General features: G+C 37.5%; 1 protein-coding gene across 1 annotated transcript in view; it reads left to right on the top strand.

The window, feature by feature from the left end:
- The window catches only part of LOC107093626 (vasoactive intestinal polypeptide receptor 2-like), an 84756-nt gene that overhangs the window by 42424 nt on the left and 22983 nt on the right, over positions 1–19349 (top strand). Inside the window, exons 3-4 of the mRNA XM_015388807.1 lie at positions 3762–3875; positions 11323–11414. Coding sequence (XP_015244293.1) covers positions 3762–3875; positions 11323–11414 — 206 coding nt within the window. The remainder of the gene's footprint in view (positions 1–3761; positions 3876–11322; positions 11415–19349) is intronic.

Genomic DNA, 19349 nt, shown 5'->3' with positions numbered 1-19349 from the left:
TGGTCGATGAGGTAATGGGGAAACATACAGCACATCCATCATTGCTCTGGAGTACAGTGACCACTCCTAAAACCCCAACAAACAGGTGTGAAATCACAACAGAATAATCTCCCCTCCAACTGGAACCCAACAAGCTCTTCCATAGCACAATCTCCTGTATCAAATGCAACACTACAGCTGAATCTGTGCATTCAACATGAAAACTCAACTCCCACCCCAAGACAGCATATTATCAAGAACAGTACAAATAAAATGTTTACCCAGACTTACCCCCCTGCTTCCACTTACTTTCCACTGCTCTCCACTCAGTAGATAATCTTGTTGATAATTCTATTCAAATTGTTTATGCATCATTGATTCCAGTGCTCCATATAAAGTGAAATTTGTCTCTGGGAAGATGAAATCTGTACGGAGAAAGGCTCCAAGAGCAAGAAAAGAAAAAAGGGGGAATGCCAAAAACCTTAATTAAGTTGGTGAAATAATGGACTTTACTATGAAATTTATAAAGATAAACCTAACAGATATAACTTACAACTAAAAGATATAAGAGCATCTTTCTTCCCTGAGATTATCAATGAAAACAAAAATACTCGCAGCTTATTTGCCAACAAACCCTCTGTGGCCTATACAATCTCAATCCCAGCTTGTTACATTTTGTCGCTTAGTCAAGTCTCCTACACGTCAGATACTGAGATGACGGGATACCCCTGTCATCAGTAACTGCTGCGCAGAGTTCATGCCAGGCTGTATCAGGAACTTGAAAATATTTTTCAATGAGCTGTGAAGTAAAAACTTACCACTAACCTATCATCCCTTAACCTAACCCCTCATCCTAAAGAAACAGTACTATACATGTTACCATACACTCCTAAAGCTACCTAAGTAAGTTTATAGGGCAACGTTTTTTTGTTTGGGGTCCTGTGATACACTGTCCACAACCTGTCATTTACCCTGCATGTCACAGACTGATGCGAGGGGTACCCTCTGCGTCAATATGTGACGACTTGGGAATGAGAACAATGTGTATGGCCGATAAACTCCAATCTAAGAAGGCCTGCAATGACTTTGCAATGTTTACTGAGAAAATACAAGTTATTAGAAAAGCAGTCTACACATCAAGGCCAACTTCAGTAACAATACTGTCTCCAGTTAAAATAAACTGTCCCAATTCAGCCAAACAAACTGCAAACGTTCAGAAGAAACTGTTTAGCAACTAAGCTCCTCTTCCTGAAGGCTTGATGTTTTACTCACATGTTTTATTAAAAAGGTTTTTTTCCTGTTTTAGGTGCTGATTTGATTCAAATCATAAACACATCCCTTATTTTGGGTGCTGTCCCCTAGGCCTTAAAAACAGCAATTATCAAGTTGTTGTTGCAAAAGAGAAACGTGGACAAATTCAGCCTGCAAAACTGGAGGCCAATCTTAAACTTCCCATTTATCTGTAAGCTTAGTGAAAAAAAGTTGTATTTTAACTGTTAAATGCTTTCTTAATCATTTCAAGCTGCCTTAAAGTCTTTCAGTCAGGATTCTGTGTCAAGCACTGTACAGAGACTGCTCTGATTAAGGTGTTCAATGACATCTATATAAATTCATACTCTGAAAGAACCACGGGGCACATGAGGGGTTCCTCAAGGCTCCATTATGGGCCCCCTTTTATTCAACATCTCCATGGTTGCCTTAGCTCAGATTATAGCAAACAACAAGATCAGTAACCATAACTATGCAGATGACACACAGCTTTACATTACAATGTCCTCAGGTAACTATGAACCCATCAGTGTGTTGACTAGATGCTTTGAACAGATCGTATGCGCATGCACCATCATTTTCTACAATTAGAAGACTAACGTCCAAGCACTGCCAATAACTGCCTCTGACCCTTGAGGTTAAACAGTTAACTGAGGTTGAAGTTAACTGAGGTTTGTTGAGACTTGTTTTATTTGTTTTACTGTCTGCTTTTATGATGTTTTATCTTTATTTGCTTTTACTCTGCTTTTATTTTTCTTCTATTTTTTTTGTCTAATTTATTTAAAACACTTTGAATGGTCCCTACAAATAAGCTTGCCTTGCCTTGCCTTACCCACTTTGGCATGAGACTTTTGTTGCTTCTTGCATGTTTAGTGTTTTTCAGGTTACCTGAAACTTTAGTACTACTTCACCTAGGGCTACTCATTTTTTTTTGTTTTCATCCACTCCTTACTGAATTTACTGGTATGTTTTGAGTCATTGTCATGTTGCAGAATTTAGTTCTGCTTCAGCTTTTAGATAGTTTTACATATCTCACATTTTCCTCAAGAAAGTTACTTTTGTGCATTCTGTTTCCTTCTAGTTGATTAACCACACACATTCATATTTAAAGGAGAATGAAATGGCTATACGGTAGGCCTTGTTAGAGAATTTTAGGAATTTCTTGGCCTTTTTTTTTGGAGACTTCTGTCGTGACACAGGACAAAAGGACCCAGTATTAAGGGCGAGACAGACAGTGGCATAATTCAAAGCATTTATTTAAAAACAGATCGGACTGTGGATCTGCATTATCAGTGGCCAGGGCAGGGCACCGTCCCTCACTGGAAAACTCTGGTTGGAGAAAAAACACAGATTAGGGGCCAAGATAATCTGACAAAGGATAATTATGTATATGAGTCACTAACCTGGTAATACAATTCAGTCCATCTCCAGAAAATGAGGTAGGATCCAGCCTTTGAGCTGTCAACAAGATGCAAGGGGTGCCGCCAAGTGTGTCCCAGTTGCAGGAGAGGACAAGCAGGAGTCCAAGAAATCAGGAACACTATGGAACACCTTCTTCACTGAGACCAGGCAGGAACAGGGCATGCTCAGTGGATAAGAGGCAGGTCAGAATCAGGATATCAGGAACACTACGGAACACAAAAAAAAAAGGTCTCTTTACTGGCCCCTGAGAATGAGCACTAGAACGAGAGCATCAGCATCACCAACAATAATCTGGCCCTGATAGCTGGGACTGAGCTGCATACTGTATATAGAAGCAGGAGCAGGTTGATTAGATGAGCAGAAATTGGAAACCCAATCATTTTAACCCCCAAAACAGTTCAGGGGTTAATCTCCCAGTGTCTGACAGCAGGAGATGCAGACACAGAATTAGCCCGAAACAATCCAGAATCTCCATGCATGCCAGACTGGAGCAGAAAGAAAACAAAAAAATAAAACACTGTTAAAACTCAGAACTACCCTGTCTGTCTACCAATGGGTGCTTATTTGGCCAGATTATTCTGTCATAAGCTCAGAACACAGGAGCCAGAACTCAGTGGAGACAAACAGTGAAATACTTAAAGGCGTTTATTGTTAATACAAGAGCGGGCTGTGGATCTTCTTAATCCTTTACCAGACTTTTTAGCTGCTACAATATTCTGTCTTGCCAGAACTTTCAATCCCTCAATGACATTCAATCTTTCTTCAACAGTCCAGAGCGTGCCAAGCTAAATGTCTTGGGAAAAATAGGACAATGTTCGGTGTCTGTAGCTGATGTGTTACAACTGTGTGTGAATTAAACAATTTTAAGTATTAATAAATGTGGGTGTGCCAAAAACAAAAATCTGAGAGGAATTTCTTATTTATAATTTTTATTCAGTGAATATATGCAATGTTTTTGTCATTTTAAATTACAACTCAACCTAAAGTGAATGAACCTGGACTTTTCCTTTGTTTTCAATTAAGCTCATATTCAAAAACTGAATTGAGATGAGTGACAACCTTTGCTAATGCATTATCTTTCTGTTGGACAGTGCCGGGATGCAAAGGACACTGGGACAAAATAACCTGCTGGGACCGAGCTGAATTTGGAGAAACTGTCACTATCCCTTGTCCTCGAGCCCTCAAGATTCTATTCGGCAGAAATGGTGATTTATGATTCATTTTGACTATTAATTTGTTATATTATTATGACCTGAATTGTTTCCTTGTGTTTCTCTTTAGATCAACACAACTAAATTAAATATGTTGCTTGAAAACAACTCAAAAACAAACAGAAACAATGTCAAAGTGATAAGAAACCAGCAATAAGTTTAGATGAGTCAAAGGATATGGTAAGCCTTTTTTCAAGCAGAGGATGAATTACCCAATAACAGCTTTTGGAGTTGGCGGTGAAAGACTTATGATTTTATCTTGCATATAAGGAGTGGTTCTTATTCCCCGCTGCCACACTTCACACAGCAATTAAAAGATGACTAACAACATACAGGAGATATCACCTGATGGCATACTGAGGAGATAATGCAGTCTCTGGAATCAGGTGCGCTGAAGCAGAGACACATCTGAAACATAAGGGAGAATGGGACTGCATGAGGACCTGATTAGAGAACCATTGTTAGACATAGAGGGCTATTGATTCTGCAACGTTTAAGTCCAACTGTGTAGACCAATCATTTAAAATTTGAGCCCATTTGTCCTAAAAAAATAGAAATAGAAAGTTTAAACTTTCTATTACTAAAACTGGGCCATCAGTGGGACAAGAATACAAAAATAGTAGCAAATCATTGCCTTGGACCTTCAGAGGACTGGGCAGAAGGAGATTCCTGCAAACTTTAATACACTAACAGAGCAAGAAGAGAAAGCCAAAGTTTATCAGAATTATGCAGTTTTACGGAGTGCACTTACTTCATTTTCATTGGAGCATAACCTTTATTTATAAAAGAAATTGTGTAATAAGATGTATTTTTGTAAAATTGAAATCAAATACTTTTTATATTTTGTTGTATATTCTTGAAATAGGTTCTACATTTTTTTACCCAAAGCAGCACTGTGTTTGCATCAATTTTCTTTAAAGGATTCCAATCCCTTTGAGTACCACTTATTATGTAAGTAAATGTAACTGATCAGTTAACCTCCAAGGATGTAAATGAGACAGATGTCATATCTGTAGCGAAATCTCAAAGTAACTTACCTAAATAGTGTTATTTTTTTGATCAATTTATTTGTCTAATCCATTTTCTAAGAAAAAATTGATACATTTTAAAGGAATAATGTAACAGCTGTCTTTGTCTTCATCACTACAGTTCATGATGCAAGTGTGACTTTATTTCTGAAATTTCCCACAGGCATTAGTTTGTCAGTGTTTTATGTATGTATGTTGTTAAATGTATGTGTATAGATTACTGTCAGAGCAGTTAGAAAAGCAAACAGTCCTTTAGGAAGTAGGTTACGTTCAGCTTTGATGCTCTGCTGCTCAGCAGACACTCTGTCCTTTATGTCCCATGATTCACCCTCACTTTTCGCCTCATCTGTGTGACTCTGTGTGCTGTTAGTGGATTCCCTCCTGAATCCACATCACATTTTTTCCTGCCGGTGACCGGACAACAGTTTGGGTTTCCGCTTCATTTTCCAAATTGATGACTGAACATTAGTAAGCACCTAGCGGCTCACTGACACTTCGCTCTGTGGGGCAGATCCTAACCAGCAAAGTCAGTGTGTTTTACTAATGCATTTATAAAAACTTCATGTTTTTACAGTGTTCAAAATGAGGTAGTCTCCCTAAAAAAACAGAATCTAAAATCTGTCTTTATACTTTTTCATTTATTTTTCATTGTTGTTTTAAATTTAGAAAAAAATATCTTACTATTTCAAGAGCTATTGTGTCAAACATGCATTTATTCAGCTAAATTGATTATAAATGGAAATATGAACTGTCCGTACAGTAATACAACGGAGAAACCACCACATTGTTAAAGGAAGAAAGTTTTTAACTTGTGCAATATAACATGACACCAAGCTGTCTCACTTACTCTAGGGGCAGCATTTTTTATGCACTGGCTATTGTTTGGATTTGAAAATCCTTGTTAATAGAACAATAACTACTGTAGTCTTTTTGTGACTGTATGAAGCTGCAAACTAGGAGGCACCACATACAGTACGTCCCGAGGAATAGATGTGGCAGTTAAGCTCCATAATATTCAAACTGATTACAGATTTATGTGGGAATTATCTTCTATACTCGCTAACCATGTTTTTATAAATAGAAATGAATAATTTTTGGATTTGTCACATCACAGAATCTGTGGAGAAAGTGGTTTATGGAGAGGAGGCCTTCCAACCACAAAGATCTGGGGTCTCATTAATAAAATATTGCACGGTATCTATAAAAAAAAGAGTGTATATATGTCAAATATCCAAAAATTTTACACACGAAAAACCTTTACTGTAGGAATAGAAAATCATCTCAAGAACAAAATAATTCAAATGATAACATTTGCAGGGAAGTTAGCGTACCCAAGTTTTAGGCCCTGTTATGTTTATATCTAAGGTTCAGAAATGAGACCACTAGAGTTAATAAGAATAAATTACTAAAATGTCAGTCAAAACTGTTCTTTTAATGTAAATTTTAAAAAAATAAAAACCAATTGCCCTTTTGAGTGAAGCCTTTCTCATTTTCAATCACGCTGAAACATAAAAATACCTTAGCTATGAATGATTTTTGTCTTTATGTTCTGATTTAACATCACAAAGTTAAAGCTTGCTTAACATTAGAAAGGAGGAGCTTTGCTACAGAAAATAAGGGCTTATGTTATTTTAGACAATGGTTACATTTCCTTGTCTTTCTTGGAATACTGCCTTCTTACATTTGAGGATTTAGTTCCTTGTTACCTTTATTGAAAAGCTTTCTCATTAAAGTGTACCAGGGATTGGTTGCTTTACTTTAACTTTTTTCCATTCTTAAACTAATTTTTTCCTTCTCTACTAAATCCAACATCAAACAAAACTGTTTCCCCCCCCCCCTTCCCCTAACCCTGAAGTTCCTGAGAACTCAACTGTTCTGCAGCATTGCATCCACTGAAATAATCTCCAAGCTTCATCTGAGTTTAGCCTGCAGGATAACAGTGGAGAGGGTTTGTTAGGGGCACATTAAGGGCAGAAGTGTGGTTTCTTCCACTCGGCAGGCTAGTGAAGCTTTGAGCCTCTTGCAGTGCATTCTGGGCATCTCCAATGGGAGCTGAACTCCCAGTGCACTGCAGTGAACTTGGCAGTGAAAATGTCCCTCAGCAGTTCACAGTTTACTGAACATGGCACTTATTTATAAACACAATTAAGCTGCTTTTCTTCTGCAGAATCTAAATGGGATGATTAGTACCGGTAATTTTCCAAAACTTGTGAGACATTCACTGTCCTGTATACATGGCAAAAGGGAAACTGTTATTGTAGTATTGCTATTTTTGAACGTGCCGTTTATAAGCTCTACAAAATTAGAACCAGCCTCCAGGTCACAGTCAGCTTTCTTTATAGTTGTTGTAGCTTCTTTGAGTCCCATATGCTGTGATGCTGATGCCGAAAAGCCTGTGACAAACACATGCTATATCCTCTATAATGTTTTATGCCATTATAGAGCAGTCAACAGTAGCAATCCTAGATATTTTAGTCGTTGTATTTTGCATTAAGCCTTCTTTATACAGGATCAAGGCCTCCCTTTAGTTTAATTCAGCTCCATTCCCACTAAAATGTAACGGGATCGTGAAGTTTCTTAAAACCTCCTTTAGTGTAACAAAGATCCTGGCACCACTTCACTTTTAGTACCACGCATTTAGCTGTTCTTCAAATTTTATGGCAAGTGTAGTTCAGTGGGTATTGTAACTGCACTAGGAACCCCTACAATTAAAGAAATAATGTTTTATTTTCTGCCACCATCAATTTTAGCCAAATTGTAAACCTAAACAGCCATTCGGTTGTAACAGAATACCACAGGGAGCCCTTAAAGCGATCTTGAAGGATTTTGTCCTTCAATGTCCCTTTGATGGTGTCTTTGCGAAGCACATTATCATGACCCTACCTTGGTTTGCAGGGCTTTGGTTACGTGGGTCATATTTCTACTTTTTCAACAATCTGCACATCACAGAATGTTATCTGTTGCATTCATACAAGTTCATAAGATTTAATGGGGGATCTTTCCACTTGCTTAGCTTCTAGTTTTGCTAATTACACAATTTACCTTTTCACTGATGACCTCTCAAAATAAATTTCTTTAGACAGTGAAAATATTTCTCTGCTATAGTTTATCTATGTTTTATTTTGTATTCACCACACCGTTCTCTGGCTCCAAGGCTTCCTCCTTCATTATATCCATTATCACACCCAGAACTCCTGTTTGAACTGGTTTGAACTGCTTTTCCATTAATTCTAAGATATTAAATTGTTTTCGTTTAGCAGCAATGCACCTGATAATTTCTCAAGGAATACTTTTAGCTCACATGTGCAGTTTAGCGCTCGTTATTTGAGAATAGATCGGGCCCTTAGTCTCATAGAATTTAATGAACTTCAGAGACCGATAACAATGAGGTGAGGAGAAAAAGGATGAGCTGAGGATCTGATGAATACTACTAGCAAAATGACTAACACTTTAAGTAGGACAGAAAACAGCTGCAAATGTCAGAACAAATGGGGAAACGCAGGTGCAGAGAATTATCTGCTACTCCAAAATTAAAAATATATGGCAAGGTCCAACATGCAAAACTATTGATAGATTTGCCAGTAACTGTGCATAGTGAATTATTCTATGGTATCCATTAAATATATTTTAGGAAGATGATATTTTATTAATGCAACAAGATATTTACAGTTGATGTAATGAAATCAAAATCCAGAATTTCATTTGAAATGTTTGTTGGAAAAGATATGAAATGGTAATTTTTTTATATATATCTAATCAAACTGTGAAGAGAAGAACACAGCTTTCATATTTTTTTTTGTCTTATTACTGACACTTTAAAATTTCTTTTTTTTACTATATATTTAAGGTAGAATGAATGGAGGAAAATATAAGGGAGAGCTAAATGCAATTTATATTGAGTCCTGGCTTCCCAATTCACTGAAAAAGTGAAATGTTTGCAAAGGAAAAGATTTTCTTTCATGTATCTCAGCTGTCTTGTGATGCAATGCATCCTGCCATGTTCACAAATATAATGTGGTGTATGAAGCAAAATCTTGTGCTTTAACATCCATCAGTGTTGTGTAGTTTCATACTACAGGCTGTATTACACTCAGCTTGTAAATGTCATGCAGTAAGGTCTGTGTTTCGTTACAAATTCTTAGTAGAATGCCTGACTTCATGGAAGACCTTTTCCTCTTGATGTGTGTGACTCCTTATGTTACAGTGAGTGCTTTGATGAAATATCTCATGTGTATGATGGAATAACAGAGCCCCAGATAGTGCTGGAACTTTACATATCAGCCCTGTGGCAGAAAGAACTTTGTATTTTTAACCAAACTTGTGTCTTTTATGCTAAATGTCAGGGCTACTCAGATAAGAGGTGACAGTGAGTTCATTCAATCTGAGTGTAGCAGTTGTATAAGTTAATCACACTGAGAAGAACAGGCAGTAAAAGGCTTTTTTGAAAAAGAAATTGAAGAAAAATTCCAAATGAATTGATGTAATTAGATTGACTCCATTTCCCGACTCTGGATGCGTTATGTTTCTCCCCCTTTGTGACTCTGAGTTTTTAATTTTCTTTTATCAGTTGTTCTGTTTTCTTCTTTGGTTTATTTTCCATTATATCAGTCTTTAGTTACTCTCTGTTGTTTAGTTACTCTCCATGTGCTTGTTTCCTTCTTGTCAGTTCCATTCACACCTGCTCCTTATTCAGCTCATTAGTCCATTCTTTGTTCTGTTCCCCTTAAATACTCCACCTCTGCAGTCACTCAGTGCTGGTTTGTTGTGTTGATTGTTATTTCCTCTTCTCTGGCTCCCCACATAAGTTTTACCCTTGAAGGTTTTTGGTTCTTTATACTTTGTATATTTTGGATGTCGGCCTCAGTTACCCAATTAAATCAATCAGAACTCATCTCTGCTTCATTCATCTCTGCTTCATTAATCTCAGTCACCTCCTGGACTAGCAGCTTGCCCCAAGTGCAAAAAGACTAAAATCAGTCCTCATGTCCACACCACCAGCAGCCAGAGCTCCTCATCTCGAGGAGTCTCAATTATAGGATTTCTTTTATGGAGAATTGAATACCTTTTCCCTTTCCTACCCTCTCCAGCAGCATCCAGCCAGCCAGCTTTTCCAGGGCCCCTCTGTAGGCCAGTCCCCATGCCAGAGTCCTTTAGCCGACCAGAGCCCTTTAGTGGGCCAGTCCCAGAGCTCTTTAGCGGGCCAGTTTCCGAGCCAGAGCCCCCTAGCATGCTAGTCCCCGAACTAGAGCCTATTAGCTGTCCAGAGCTCATTAGAGGGCCAGTCCCCGAGCCAGAACCCATTACTGAACCAGTCCTTCCTTTTCCTCAGTTAGCTTCCCCCAGTGTCCTAGCCACACAGCGAGCTCCACCCATTGTCCTAGCTCCACCATCTGAACCCGTTAGCGTCTCCACACCCCAGTCAGAACCCCTTAGCATCTCCACACCCTAGTCAGAACCCGTTAGCATCTCCACACTCAAGTCAGAACCCGTTAGCGTCTCCACACTCCAGTCAGAACCTGTTAGCATCTCCAGACTCCAGTCAGAACCTGTTAGCATCTCCACACTCCAGTCAGAACCTGTTAGCGTCTCCACTGCCCAGTCAGGACCCTATAGTGATCCACCACAGTTAGATCCTCTCTATGAGCAAGCTCTGTGCCATCCAGAGATCCCTAAACCCCAAGAAGGACCAAAAGGCAAGACTGAGAACTCTTAAGAGCTCCAAGGTGGTGAAACCTCCAAGGCCCCTCAGCAGGGGCTCCACACCTCCAAGGCCCCTCACGGCCATCCTCCGGAAGTCCTCCTTCGTCACCAGCCTCACGGCTGTCCTCCGGAGACTCTGCCTCCCCTCTGGTCACAGGGCCGTCCTCCAGAGACTCTGCCCACTTTTTGTTTCCTGCATCGTTTTTTGTTTGTTTGTTTGTTGTTTTTTGGTTTTTGTTTTTGCATTTGGGTCCTCAAGCAACCTCACCACTCATTGTTGACAGGATGATGAAATCATATTGTTGTATTGTCTTTTAGCAAAATAATTAAATGTCCAGAGTATGATAAATTTCTTAAGGTGTTTCTATGACAAAACCATTTTACCTTCTATGCAGATTTTATGCAGCATATTTCCATTTTCTTGCAAAATGTTACAATGCTTTTTTTTGTATATTTTTGCACTGAATTCTCAAAAATTGCAAACAAAATCTAATCCTTTAAAGTACTCATACCATTGTCTTTTTTTTCTAATATCAGTGGATGTCTGTTTAGGCATTAGCCTTGTGTAACTTCATACACATTATAAATATATGGCACCTTTTCTGGTATAAACATATAGTCAGAGGGAAAGTAATTTTTGTGTTTTTTGTGTGTGTTTTTTTTTTTCTTTTTACAGTGACTCATTGAAATTTTCTCAATCTTTTCCTCCCTAGGTAACATCAGCAGGAACTGCACAGTTGCCGGCTGGTCGGATGTTTTCCCAAACATAACCAGCGTCTGTGGGATTGACACAAGCCAGGAGAAGGTAACATTCTTTTTCTGGGGATGTTTTACCCTTGAATAAAAGAAAAGACATTCCCACCTCAGCTCAAATGGAGCCAGACTGTAATTGTGACAGGAAGCTGTAACATCATCCAGACCATTAGTGGTCTCAAATCGACATACCCTGCAGGGTTAGTTGTTAATTAACACCGGTTAGTGGTAGGAAACCGGATCGTTAAAAGGTCAATATACCCGACCGTAGTGTGATACATGTGAGCAATATGTGATTGTTCACGCTTGCGGTGTCAGTTGGGTTTTAACATCAATAAATAAAACCATTTGCTGTCGCTAATGCATCAAATTGTTCTTAAGTTGTTTTATTTCATACTGTTGGATACTGATTGGCAAGACAGACCTAGTCTAATATTATAGATCTTTGTCAATTTTTAATCAACAATTGGGAGAAGTTCCTCAAATGTATTGTTGTATGCAAAAAAGAAACTTTGTTTTCTTTTCTGCAGTTGTTAGCAACAGCTTGTTAGAGGAAACAGTATAGTCTATATATTCTAAGATAAAGTTTTAAACAGAAGATGCATTTAATGCTTTAGACATTTCATTAACATGGTATTCATCCTTAACCCTACATGATCTTTAACTTTTCTGTAGAAGAGAGAGTGAAAAGGCTGTGGCAAAAATGATGTCATTTTAAATGCAGTTGACCACTATGCTATCAAATGTTTTTCCCTGCTGAGTTATCTGTTAATAAGTCCTGCAAATCCACCTTTCTACAACCACAGCATTCATTAGTGATGATCCTAACATGTGTGCCGGTGATGGAGTTAGGCTCTAGCACATCAACACCAGAGATTTCCCAATGATGACCTTCAAATTGCTTTCCTGAACTCTATTCTTTCTTGTTCTGACCTGTGATTCATCTCCTGGAACTGAGGTAAATTACTTTGTTTCTGACTCGGACTTTTAAATATTAAACCTTGTCATCTTGGAGGTCTTCTTCTCCCTTGTCTCAACTATCTTGACCTCTGGAGCCACCATCAGAGACATCTCCATAGTTACCATTATGGGTCATAGTGGGTCACATATTCAACCTAATGGCATTGAGGTCCTTGAGGGAGTCAATGTCAACCTACTTTATCAAAGTACTTCTCTCATATTTCCAAGGATGTCAAGGTCATCTGGGCTGTACTACTCACTTTAATCTATAAATTAAGGTCCAGCTGTGGCTGAGAAGAAGCCTTTTTCTCCATCATTAAATAATCCATGTTTCTGGTGACATTCCTGAACTCTCTGCCTCAAGCCACTCTACAAAGTCCCTGGACTGGATACCAAATATCCAAGATGAGAAGATGCATATTGCTTCCTATTTGCTATGGTTATGCAACATTAATGGTATTGGGGAGAATAATTTGGAGTCAGGAGGTTTATGCCTTCATGTAGATGTACTTTAGGTATTTCCCCAAAATCAGAACGCATTGTCGACATCATGAGATTCAGAGCTCAGTTTGAATTTCTAAAAGAAAGAGACAATGCTACAACCATTTAGAACATATACAGTCCCATCTAAACTGACTGGACCTTGAGGACATAATGCACCGATTATTAAGTGGGTTTGACCAGAGACAGGAATCTTAAGGTTGTAGGACACTCAAAGACTGCTATTGCTTCACTTTATGTGCAACACTAGATTAAAAACAGCTAAAAACTACATTTGAATGAATTCAACTTAAAAAACACAGTAGAAGATGTGATTACCATTGCCTGGGGTTAAAAGAAGTTTCCTTATTTGGTTCTTCTGTGGTTTGGTTTACATTTCTAGTGTGCGTGGGCTCATAAGTGGTTACAGATTTGTTGTCCTCTTCACTTAATTAATCTCCTTAAAGATTGTTCTACAGTCTTAATTGTTTTGTTCATCTTTGTATTTTTTTTAGCATCCATCTTTCTCCCACTCTCTGCAGAACTACATGGATGTGTGGGTGGATTAAAGAAAATATCTGGTAGTACAGTAACAGCTTTAAACTTTTGGGAAATACTGTCAGGGTCTGCATCACTTTTACTACTTAATCTGAGTGAGTGTCCAGCTTTTTTAAATTTGTATGCTATGTGCCTCTAGATGCAACAGATGTTCAATGAAGCATTATATTTGTCTAATTTCAATTAACTCAGTGTAGTTGGTTTTCAGTCTGGATAGTCTTGAAACTTGTATGCAGGTGAAGATACTCCCCAGTCTGCTGGTGAAGATTCTCAGTTCATAGTCATTCCAAAAAAGTTAAAAAGTTAAATTGAAAAAGCTTAATGGATTGGAAGTGAAATGTCTTAACTTGGAAACAAACATCAGTGGATTGTTTTCTTAACTTTTTTGGAATACTCTCGAGTCAAATCACTCAAGTTTATTATAAATGGCACTATTTCAAAATAGATTTAAACTCACTTTTTTATTTATGAATATAAGTTCATCTTATGGGTTGTTTTTCATTCCATTCCATTCTAAGATGGCTATAGGACAATGCAGACAAGTTTTTTCTGCACATCCTGTAGGTCCGATGCCATGGGATTTTGGTTTAAAAGAGCTACCAACTTTGTTCCTTCATAACACGAGCTCCGATACCCCCTGATCTCCAGTCTGCAACATTCTCTGGTGCTAAAAGTGCTGTTTTTCTTTTTCTTTAACATCCCCAGTCCTGTCTTTGGCCATTTTGCAACACTGACGTCTTTCGAATTCCACTTTTGGTGCTTTTGGTGTGTTGAGGGCAAACTGCTTGCTTCTATATATCCACTGGCAGTTTAGTACATCACATGGAAGTATCTACAACATATATATAAGTATTCTAGCATTATTTCCTCTCACAAGACTTTTTTTGGTATCTAATGACAACATATTATAAAACTCCTTTTTAATGGGGTGAAATCTCCAGCAGATACACTGTGCTTTATCCGGGGAAGAAACACAGCTTAACTTGTAAGCTCTTAACCAGATGTGAAAACTTTTGAATGAAGAGAAGAAGAGAGTTGCAGATGTGGCAATAGCTGTTATTTTGTAAAATAAAGATGCAAGGGTAAACACAAAATAGTAAAGTGTATTATCTATGCAAAGAAAACATTGTTAATGGCGGCATTTGTTTATCCAATTAGGGATTACATGTGAGAAGCATAAAGAGAATAATTTTTCTCTCTTAATTTCCATTTGAACTCTCTCTGGAGCATTTTGATCAAGCTCAATGCATTTACAATGAAATAAGCTTTTATTTAAACACAGTTCAATAAAAAGTGAAATAAAAATTCTCAGGCAATTAGCCTGATAAAGTAATCTCCTCTGGAGATTTTTCCAAGTGCATTCCAAAGGAAGGCTCCAGGATAGACCCTACATCTTCTATTACCCTATCCTAATATGTGCTTATGCTTATAATACTGTGAATTTACAGTGATGCTTGTGGTGTGGAGCCCAGGAAGAATATTTTATACTATCATAGGGTCTCATGGGGATCCTAAGATAAACTAAACTTAACCAAACCCAGCTTGAGGTATCAAGCTGCAGAATGTGTTTAGAAATGCTGTCAGGTAGGAGGATGTCTGGGATACTTCCAGAACATTTCACCAAACATGGCTTTATGAAGATAAAGATGGGAGGCTGAAAATGTGATTGCATTTTAAAGTATGGCACATAATTTTCTCCTTAAATGAATCAATATTTTCAGTATTGAAAAATATCCTTCCACTGACTAATCAAATGTTAAGATATGAATTTAGCATCTGATTAAAAAGCACTTTTGCAATCTTGTACTCTTTCATGATGTGAAAGGGGAACCCGACATGTAAACAGTGACTGACAACACAGACAGCAGTCAGGAACTGGATGTTTCTGCTGATATATGTGCGGTGGCTGAATGCCATTTTTTTTTTCTTGCATGCTGTTTTTTTTAATGTTTGTTTGTTTCGTTGATGTTGGATTTTTACTTCCATTTCAGTGATTGCACCATTTTATTTTTCTACAGCATTTTACTGTTGCATTTGTTTTATTGTGCTTGTGTGTTTTGGAATTTGCATCATATGATGACACAGCTTGTTTCCTCTTTTAATGCACATTTGCAACTGTTGGCCCCAGCAGGGTAACACAGCAAAGCAGCAGGGATGTAATGAATGTTTTTAAGACTGGAAGAAACTACCTGGTTTGTAACCTTAGATACTACAGTGAAGCAATTATTTCAAAGTGTATTTACTCCTTTAACTTAAAGTCTATGCTTTATTATTTTGTTTAATTAAAAACAAAAAATGTGTGCTATTAAAATAAAGCTTCAAAAGTGTGTGAAAGTGTTCCAGCATATATAATATAGACCGGGGTCACCAACGCGGCGCCCGCGGGCACCAAGGGGCCCTCAAGGATCATATGGGGTGCCCTCAACGCCTTTTGAAAACAGCAACTAAGCAGTGGGCTAAGTTTGAAATTTTATTTTATTCTGTGACTGTTCTTTTAAATAATTTATAGAGCATTTCATCTTAGTAATCATATAGGGCATTTTAGCATTTATAGAGATTTTAAAATTATAATGTTTAAAGGAAAATTAGAAATTAAAAGTTAACAATAAAAATGTGTTTAATTTGGTTGAAGTTTAGGTGAACGCTGACCCGTCTTGTTCATAGGTCAGTATTGTTAGCCCTTCCTATGATTCAATAGCCATGAAGTAGCCCTCAGCCTTGAAATGATTGGTGACCCCTGATATGGACATACTATTATCATACTTTATAATAGTGTACAGTAGTCACCATTCCAAATTTCCCCAATTTCCTTGATGGGCCCCTGGCTGTCCCTTGGCCGGTCCCCTACAATTACTTTTTAGGCATCAATATTTGTTCTAAAATATTCTTTCTGCTATGATTTGTGGACATTAAGATCTAAAGAGAAGCACTTTCTCTTGGTCAGACCCTGTAATTCAGTGAAAGGGTGGAGTCAGAATAAAAAAATATGCACGCACAGAAGAAGGAGGTGTTCACTACAGTGGCTTGAAGTCGGTGGGGATTTTGCTGGGAGTTGCAGGGAAGTGGGCTGCCATTCAGCTGCCGTTTGACTGGGAAGGGCCATTTTGAATGGCGGCTACTGTATATCCGTAAAACTATTTATGACATCTGTTTAAACACCTAGATTTACATTTCTTAACTTACATATTTAAACAACACAAAATGTTACGTTACAAATAAAAGAAAACCAAAAATTTCACATGATATAACAATGAATTGCTAATAATACAGTGCATCTTCAAAGTTCTAATATCCTTTATCGATGAACAGAACTTGTTGCAAATGGAGTTTTTTCCTTTTTTGATTATGTTTATCCCAGTTTCTTAACTTTTTGAGCTTTTTTACATTAAATAGGGTGAAACATGGCAATAGCATCGCCCTACAAGGTTCTCCTCCATCTGGACGATATCAGAACCTCTGACAAGATTTCTTCAGTCAATTCAGATGTGTCTTGTTTATAGCAGTTTTCCAAAAATAATCCTCAGAGCACAGCTGGCCATGCTTGGTCATCTCTCCCTGGTTGGGTTTATATCTCTGTTACAGGCGGTATTTATCATCTCCAATCCAGAAGAGTAATACAAACTGACATCATGGTTGAAGTATTGCCACAACCAAGTGCAATCTGCTATTTTATCATATTAAACCTGTTTTTGTGCAAACCGCCATCTGCTGAATTGTTTATAATTGAAGTTTACACAGGGAATTTTTGAGTGCCCCTTTGTCCCTCCTTTAGTCTACTTTGGACTGCAGTTTTAACTAAGAAAGAAGCCCCTTTTGTGTGCCTATTCTCTTTTATTTTTATATATTTATAAAAACAAAGTAAAATACTGCCTTTTTTTAATATTGATTTGTTTCCTCCTATTTACTGCACTTGTGGGAAAGTTGTATGTGACAGGCAACTTAAAATTTTTCTGTTATTCTTTTTTTTTTCACTTTTCACAATCATTACAAAATGGCAGTACAATTTCTGATTTGAAGGTTGTTTGGCTCCTGTTGAGGTGTTACAGTAGTTGCTCTCCTCTGCTTTTAAAGCCATGCTTCAATTATGACCCCTACGTTTTTCTGAACCATCACTCTGCTTGTCTATCTTCCAGCCTGTTTATGCTCTGTGTCTTGGTTGGTTCAGCTTCCATGCTGACTCCGAACCAGTCACACTGAACTTCCCAAACAATAATTGGCATCTAGCAGAGAAAATTGGACAGTCTTTGCTGTGAAGTGTCTCAAGACAAATGTATACAAGAGTCACAGAATGTTTTTTTTTTTTGACACATTTTGGTTATAGCACAATAGCTAAAAAATATTCATTGAAAAACGTGCGGTAATAGAGTTCCATTCAAAGACAAATAGAAAAACAGTAAAATGAGACAGCTTGTTGTCGTATGTTTATTTTTCTAATTTCCCACTGACAGCTCAGTACTGTTTCCTGGTCTGAAAAAGACAAGCATTTAGGACCTGAGATGTGTATAGCTATTATTTATGCTTACAAATCACTTTGTGACAAAATAAATCTATTAGATAAATGAATCTATTACATTTTTGATAGTTTTCATTTCTTTCTGGGATTTAAAAATCATAAATACACAATTTAAATGAAAATATATGTATGTACACTGATGAGGCTTCATATGTAGAATATGTGAGATGGATGGATGATGATGAAGATGATGATGATGAGGATGATGATGTAATTGGCCTTTTCCCCTACCAAATCCATCAGCAGGAGACTTGATGGTAAAAAAGTGCAAATTAGATATTGTCTTTGTGATGAACAACAATTACAGCAACCCAATAAAAGAATCAAATACTACATACTTAGTTTTTTTTTTGTTTTTTTTTTATCTCTGTCTTATTCTATGTGTAGTTCGTCCATATTTAACGTGCAACTTGCATGCTCCCTCTATTAGAGCATCACACAAGCATATAGCTAATAAATTAATCTGAATAATGAATGAATGAATAAATAATATGTTTGGGTAATTTTAAGAATTTCCATGTCAATTTGGATATTTCTAAGCAATTCTAATGAATATCCTGATAAAGGAAATTTCTTCAAAGACCTGAGAAACAGTCAGAGAGTTTTTTACACTACACAGCTTAATGCTACACATTTCTGATATTTTCTCTTTTTTTTAAGAGTTTAAAGTTGGCACACAATGCTGCACAGTGGGATGTTCTGGAACTGTCCTTTCTCCAAGTCCCCTGGTCTCTTCCCACAGTGCTAATTCATGCTTGTTAGGGTTAATTGGCTTTAGGAGTGAGTGTGTACAGCTGTCTTTTTCATGCTGGGAAATATTAATAACACATGGGCAGAAAAAAAATGGAAATTATTTCCTGCTAAAACGAATAAAAAAAATATTAAATTGTCCTATGTATACACCGGCTAGATGAATAGAAGATATTTAATACTTGGTGACTTACGTAAGCTGTAGTAGAAGTGTAATGTTAAATATCTTATCTCTTTAGACAGTGAGCAGAATCAGGTTGCTTCCTGTCAAGAGGATTGACAGCTGCTCTGAAAAAAGTCTGACACTGACATGCCTTTAGGACCATGAGAGATGTCAAGAGATTATTTCCATCTTTGTCAGGCGGTTAAGGAATCTTATCGCTCCATCGGCAGTCTACCTTCTGTCACAGCAATAAGTAAAAGTCAAATAAAAACGCATAATCATCTCCTGGAAGTGAGCATGTATTCTTCATGTATTTGAACCTATAATGTTGAAATTGTAATAATTTTGTTGTTTGATAGCTAACTTTTGGGTAATCCCTGGAGTCTGGACTTTTTTGCAAAACCCTCATAATGAAAGTGCTTGCAGAGATATGTAGAAAAAACATTTCAGATGCATAAATTAATGTAATTGAAAGCTTTTGTTTTTTTAATTGCTGCAATATCTTAGTGGAGCTGGCGCCGCAGATGGCAGCCACGGTGTGTTGGTGCGCACTTTTTAGTTTC

Source organism: Cyprinodon variegatus, unplaced genomic scaffold (assembly GCF_000732505.1).
Source record: "Cyprinodon variegatus isolate N-32 unplaced genomic scaffold, C_variegatus-1.0 Scaffold436, whole genome shotgun sequence".
In the NCBI taxonomy this organism is placed as follows: domain Eukaryota; kingdom Metazoa; phylum Chordata; class Actinopteri; order Cyprinodontiformes; family Cyprinodontidae; genus Cyprinodon; species Cyprinodon variegatus.
Note: the sequence above shows the minus strand (reverse complement) of the source record. Positions and strands in the feature narration are given on the sequence as shown.